At 34.8% G+C, this 6,643-nt stretch overlaps 1 protein-coding gene across 7 annotated transcripts; it reads left to right on the top strand.

Annotated features, from left to right (window-relative positions):
• The first annotated feature begins 2,010 nt into the window (after positions 1 to 2,010).
• On the top strand, positions 2,011 to 5,733 carry LOC107918080 (OVARIAN TUMOR DOMAIN-containing deubiquitinating enzyme 2). Of its 7 annotated transcripts, none has more exons than XM_016847587.2 (10): positions 2,011 to 2,337; positions 2,754 to 2,838; positions 2,942 to 2,987; positions 3,638 to 3,746; positions 3,888 to 3,979; positions 4,070 to 4,132; positions 4,491 to 4,609; positions 4,728 to 4,803; positions 4,910 to 4,980; positions 5,375 to 5,733. In XM_016847587.2, the coding sequence occupies exons 2-9, from the start codon at positions 2,774 to 2,776 to the stop codon at positions 4,964 to 4,966; spliced, it is 627 nt and encodes a 208-aa protein (XP_016703076.1). In that variant the 5' UTR covers positions 2,011 to 2,337; positions 2,754 to 2,773; the 3' UTR covers positions 4,967 to 4,980; positions 5,375 to 5,733. The 7 variants fall into 7 exon arrangements, with proteins under 7 accessions (XP_016703076.1, XP_016703075.1, XP_040932014.1 ...); XM_016847586.2 differs by having other exon boundaries at positions 5,346 to 5,733; XM_041076080.1 differs by lacking the exon at positions 5,375 to 5,733 and having other exon boundaries at positions 4,910 to 5,248.
• The last annotated feature ends 910 nt before the right edge of the window (positions 5,734 to 6,643 follow it).

Genomic DNA, 6,643 nt, shown 5'->3' with positions numbered 1-6,643 from the left:
TGTGGATTATAACCTTGAATTTCATTATTGTCGAATGATAAACGACATTGTGGAAATTAGGGGCTAATGATGCTATAAGCAAATTCATCATATGTTAAACACTTTGGACCAATCTTTGTTTCATTATCAGTTGCATTGTTGCTTTTCTTTATTATGTGTCTACGGTTCGTGTCGTGAGTTGGACTATGTCTATGATTGTAGTGAAAAAGGTGGCCGTGGTAACCGACAAAGCTCCGGCGACATTGGGATCGCATTCACAGGTCATCAACGCTAATAATTTTCTCTTTGTCTCAAGTGTTCTCGGTCTTATTCCATATTTGTTGAAGATTCTTGACATGTTAAGGTTGTAGTCTTAGATGTCTGGTTGATAAGCAAGGTACTGATAATGTCTGTAGGGTTTTATTCCAAACCAGAAGTTCATCTCGATCAAATAGAGGATCAAACGGAGCAAGTAACTATGAGTCTGTAAATCTGCTATTTTAGCTTTCCAATTGTCGAACCGAGTACATGTCCGTAATTGATTCGACACTGCTATGCAAATCTACAGGTACTGAAAAATATGGGAGAAATACTGAAAGCTGGCGTTGCTAACTATTCCGCTGTGGTTAAGACAACAATTATGTATTACTCTTCTTCGGTTTTCTCCGGCATTTTGCTTGTTACATGGATAAGGGTGGATAATCTGAAATGGATAAGATCTTTACTGTTTTTCTTTTCTGGTTTCCTTCATGCTGGCTGGCCGACTTGAAAGACATCAAGAAAGTGAATGAGATTGTATGCTAAATGTGAGTATTGCTTTATACATGGTTTTGCGAGTTTGCCTTAAATCTCGTATTCATCAATATATATATATATGAAAGAAAACAAGATCATAGATACATAACTCGGTATCTGGTATATCTGGCATTTTGGTCAACGGCCGGCTTGTTCTAGGCCAGATATACGGCAGATGCCAATGCCATTTCCATTTACAGCATATCGTACTGAAAATTTCTAGCTGTCTCTAAAGACTTCGAATGCTGTCACATGCATCAATATGACCTTTGCGCTTACGTAAACTTATGACTTGTCAAAAATTGTCGACTAAAACGAGCTGGACGTTTTCCTTTTCCGAATCTTCCTACTGCATAACTAACCTTATAACATCGTTAAAAATAGGACATTTCTATTCATTTTTCGCTTCACGGTTCCTTTTGCAGACTTTCCTTCACCGGCTCCAGCTCGTTCAACGTGTCGGGTAGCAGCATTACCATTGGATGCCAAGGTTGAATTCGAATGCATTGCAGCACTTAAGGCATGACAAAAGGGAGAGTTCGTAAGGTAGGAAACTAAGCTTTTAAGAGTCTCGCTTTTTCGATTTTGAATTTGGCTGTCATGTCGGGTTACTGATGCAGTTAGTGGATCCCATTCGATATCTCGAAACTAGCAAGTCTTGTGTAGCAAGCAGCCTAGCAGAGCTACATTGAGTAAACTTGAATGTGATTTTTGAGCTTTAATAATGTTTTTGAGTCGCAGCTCCTTAGCAACAAATTGCATTGTGTTCAGGCATATGACTCTTGTTTACCAGAGCATTCAAATCAATCTCACTGCTCTTCGTTTTCGGAAATCGAGTACCGTGTATATTCTGTTCTTCAGTTTCCAAAATTGGCAATCGAGTTATTAATAATTAATGGCTAATGGTCGATGTTAATAATAATCAAAATTAATACTTTAATAGCTAATCAAACCATAAAAAATTTCATCGTTGTACAATGCATTCACCAGTACTGCACTGATATTTTGATTTACGGAAAATTTTAAAAAAAAAATAATTTTATTTCCAATAAATAAATTAAGCATTTTTGAGATGACGGATATTATCGAATCAAAGGTTAGATTTTCCCAGAAAAGTGGGACCAAAGGGACAAGGGAACAAGATAAAAAAAAACTTCAGAGATAAATGGATTTTTTAAAAAAAAAAATTAATTAATTAATTAAACTTCACACGTTTCCCATGACAATAATTACCAAATAAAGCAAAAAAAAAATCCTTTCTTTTTGTCATTAACTAAAAACTCAGTCAGGAGGAAAACCAAGAAAGAAAGCTGGAAGATTTTTCTTGTTTAAAATTTTCGTCTTTCTTATGAATTTTATTCATATGATATGAGTTACACGTGGGGTCCAGTCATTACCTTTTGAAGTTCCTTTATTTTAAAGTTATTCTTGGCCCTAATTCTAGATCTGAGCCATATATATATTCTCGTGATAAATTTGGTTGTTGAGGGGTTTTTTTTCTTTGCTTCAATTATTTTTTAGGTGATTTAATTCTTAAAATTTGCATCATATCGTTGGTTTTCGGTAGGTTTTTGAATCTGGGTTGGTTTTAGATCTTGTTGATAGTAGCTCTTTTCCTTTGATTGAATTCGTTCTTTGTTCAAGGTCCAAAGTTTTGATTTCTTTTTAAATATGTTTCTTCTGTTTATTTTAATTTTCCTTGCCATACTTTTTTTATTATTTTCTTTAAGAAAAAAAGATTCATTGTTATCATCATAGATATTGGCTAATTGTTCAAGAAATTTTAATGGAATTATATGCTTGATTAATCTTCTATTCTCTGTTTCATCTTCACATGTTTTGTTTCCCTCTCTGCGTGCGTGCGTGTGTGTGTGTATATATATATCTGGAATTTAAAGGACCAGTTGCTAGCTGTTTCCATTACCAATTATTTAATCATATAATGATGCAAGTTGATTTTGAGTTTGTGTTTTTTTTAGGTGCATAATAGTTTGGAAAAATGGAAGGTATCATCGTTAGAAGGGTCATCCCCTCAGATAACAGCTGCCTTTTCAATGCTATTGAGTTAGCTCATAAACTGCTTGATGGTTAATTTTCCATTTGGATTTGTTATTAGTTTGATTGGAGTCATTATTGTTTATTTCGGATTGTTTTTCTTTGTGTTTAGGTATGTTATGGACCATGACAAGACCAAAGCTTCGGAATTGAGACAGGTTCTTATCTGCTTGATCTCGTGGTCGTTCTTTAGATTATGTTATTTAGTTCTTGCAATGTAATGGGTGGTCGAATATCGGAACTTCGTATGCAGTTTATGTTAACTTGTCAATTCTAGCATTTTAAGACATTGATCTGTGGATAGGTAGTTTATGTTAACTTGCCAATTCTAGCATTTTAAGACATTGATCTGTGGATAGAACGGTTATGATTACAAAATAGGAAGCTTTATACGTTTATATGCAAATCAATACAACAGTGGCTTCAAAGGGAAATGTTCAAGATTACGTGTTACTAATATACCATATTTAGCTTATTTTGATATTATTAGCTATTAATAAAGCTTTTTTGTTGTTGCTTGCTATTACCAACAAAGAAGTCTATGCTTTGCTTTTATTTTGCTACTGTTTTACTACTATAATTTCTGATGTACCTGTGGGAGGTACGATATACTTTACATATTCAGTCGTTATCATCATATGCTGCATGCATGTAGAATGCCCAAGTAGATAGAAAGAATAATGTTTTTTCATTTGAAGGCGGAAATCTATGAGCATACTTAAAAGTGTCGATATAAGGCCATTTATCCTTACCATATCTAGATGCTATTTTGTTTTCTTAACCTTGTGTGCTTGATGATTGTTTGAAGGTTATAGCAGCAACAGTGGCCAGCGATCCGACGAAATATTCTGAGGCATTTCTCGGAAAGCCAAATTCAGAGTATTGTTCATGGATTCTCGACTCGGAAAAGTGGGGAGGTTAGTTGAAAGTTGAAACTTCTCCCCTTCCATGTCCGTTCTTCTAGTTATTTATTTTATTGAATCTATTACGAGGACAGTCGTCTTTGGGTTATTTACTCAATTGGCTGCTATCTCATTATGTTATGTGCTATTATGAAGGTGCCATTGAGCTTTCAATATTAGCAGATTATTATGGACGTGAAATCGCAGCATATGATATTCAGACATCCCGTTGTGATTTGTATGGTCAGGTTAGAACTGCTGATGTTGTTGTCTCTAGTTGTAATATTGTCGTTATCGATACTTACAATTCCCCCTTTTTATTATGGCCTTCATGACAGGAAAGGAACTATTCAGAAAGAGTCATGCTGATCTATGACGGTCTCCACTATGATGCTTTGGCTGTATGTTGTTTTTTTAACCAATTTACTATTTTCGAGGCTGTCCTTATTGTCATCTTCTTAAACTAGAGGAATATCACAACAGCATTGGAGTATATTTTTGAAAGTTTTGAAAAGATAATATTTGTTACTACTTGATTACATTCATGTGACCTTCATGTTTGTGATCATCCAAAGATAATAAATTGCTAAAAAGGGAAAACTTTAAGAGTATCTATACGGAATAATGACTATTAATATTGCATCACAGATGCTGATGGTGTTCTTATTCCTTTCGTATGTTTTCCACTTTGTTACTTGTTCCTGCTATTCTCCTTTCTATGCTTATGTTTTTTCCGGTTCCGGGGTTTTGTATCAATAGATGTCTCCGTTTGAGGATGCTCCCGAGGAGTTTGATCAGACTATATTTTCCGTACAAAAGGATAGAACCATCGGGCCGGTTGAAGGCCTAGCACTGAATCTGGTCAAGGATCAACAAAGGTAGCATTTTAATTTTTTTATTATATTATATCTGTTTGTCGGGAAGTGCTCGAATAATTCAAGGTTTGATGTCCATGTCTGAACTGATTTTGGGTAATTTCATGTCCTTGTTTCTTAGTAAGAGGAGATACACCGACACAGCCAACTTCACTTTGCGTTGTGGAGTATGCCAAATTGGCGTCATTGGCCAGAAGGTCATTTTCTTCTCATTTCTTTATCTCACTTTTCTTTTTGCATCCGGTTTTACTTGATATTTTTTCAAATACAACGCTTCTCACATAATTCCGTGTGAATCTTTAGGAAGCTGTTGAGCATGCACAAGCAATGGGCCATGTAAACTTTCAAGAATATAGATGATAGAAATCTGAGAGGTTAGTGGCATTTTCTTAAGCTCAGCTCCTTCATACCCTACCTAGTTCATCGGACTTGTATCATTTGGTTGATAAATCATCTTATTGAATTCTCGGATAACAAAATGGAGTTGGTTCCAGTTGGTTCGGGAACTGTTGTTGTAGGATGGATGTTGTGTAAGATGAAAATATTGACTGTTTTACTGTTGATTAGTCCTATATATTTGTTACGGCAATGAAAAACATTTTACATTCACGGAATGATAAAAATAAGAGACCATATAGGAGATTTTTCTCTTGTTTTTTATTTATGCCTAGAACTTTGATATAATTTCTCAAACTCTTAACCTTGATCCATGCCATCAATGATCGATTCAACCGGAAAGTTCGGAACCCCTTTCTCGAAATTAAACAGGAATGCAGAAAATGACACAATTTGGGTAGCAGCTGGTATTTCTAGACACTAGCAACCTTGCATTCTTTGAATGGCAAAGATGGCAGCCTGATAAGCTGAGGAGGAATGTTTATTAGATACTTGAGGGTTGTCTTTCGAGGAAAGATACCATCATTCTCGAAGAAGATAAGCCATGGAAGATCAAGGCAAGATACATTGTATAGTGTTTTATCTCAAGTGCAAGTAATCAACTAACTATTTGAGTAATTTGCATTTCAGTTTGTAGTACAAAGAAAGGCTAACCAGATAGTTTAATAAGAAGGCTACAAATGCTAAGATATAATATTGCATGAATCAAAGTTTTGATCCCAAATGAGAAATATGTGGACATTGGCATTCATTGCCCACTTTGCCTCTTACAGTTTGGAAAATGTCTTGCAATATAGTATATAGATATAGATATGGATGTAGATGTGTGTGTGTGTGTGTGTGTGTTCCAATCCTATGCGCATATTAGTTCAGTTGGAACACGTTTCAATTTTGGAGCCAAGTAGTTTAGGAAGGATGGTGAAAGGGGAAAAGCTTGTAGCATGTCCAAGATGTTAATGAGGTCGGTCCCAAAAATAGGGTTCTTTCTTTGGTTCTTTGAGGGTTTGTAAATAGAACCTTTTGGTGGGGCTCATGGAATAATGCCCCCACTATTTATAGCATTTGCCTCCATCACATCTTTCCAACTTTAGAGCCACTTTATACAGTATCATTGTACAGATCCCACCAAAAGCTCCTTGTAATATCCTTTTAAAGGAACAAAGAAAAGGAGGACCCGCTCCAACATTCTCTCATTTTCTTCTCCCATAAAAGAACACATTTTGGGACCGCTCTTGGAAATCCTACAACTTCATTTTTTTCACCATCGTTATGGGCCCATTCGGTTTTTTGGCTCTCAGCTAGAGGTGTTTATGAGACGGTCCAGACCAAGCTTAAGTATGATATTAAAATATTTTATATTTTTTTAAACTTGATTTGGCCCAAAATATGAATTTAAAATTTACTCAAATTTACTCATAATTATAAAAGGCTAATCCAAGTTTATTTGAAGTCATGTCTCATATTAATTTTTAAATTTATTTGAGAAAATATTTATATTATTTTTAATTTGATATTTAATAATTATGCATATTCTGTTTATTAAAATTTTATATATAAGAAACTAGACATTTTTTAATGCTTAAAAACAGGTTAGATCGAGTTGAGTTTAAGCATTGAATGCTTGAGCTCAACTTATTTTTT

The sequence above is a fragment of the Gossypium hirsutum genome, chromosome A01, assembly GCF_007990345.1.
Source record: "Gossypium hirsutum isolate 1008001.06 chromosome A01, Gossypium_hirsutum_v2.1, whole genome shotgun sequence".
In the NCBI taxonomy this organism is placed as follows: Eukaryota; Viridiplantae; Streptophyta; class Magnoliopsida; order Malvales; family Malvaceae; genus Gossypium; species Gossypium hirsutum.
The sequence above is the reverse complement of the archived record's forward strand: the minus strand, read 5'-3'. Positions and strand labels throughout refer to the sequence as shown.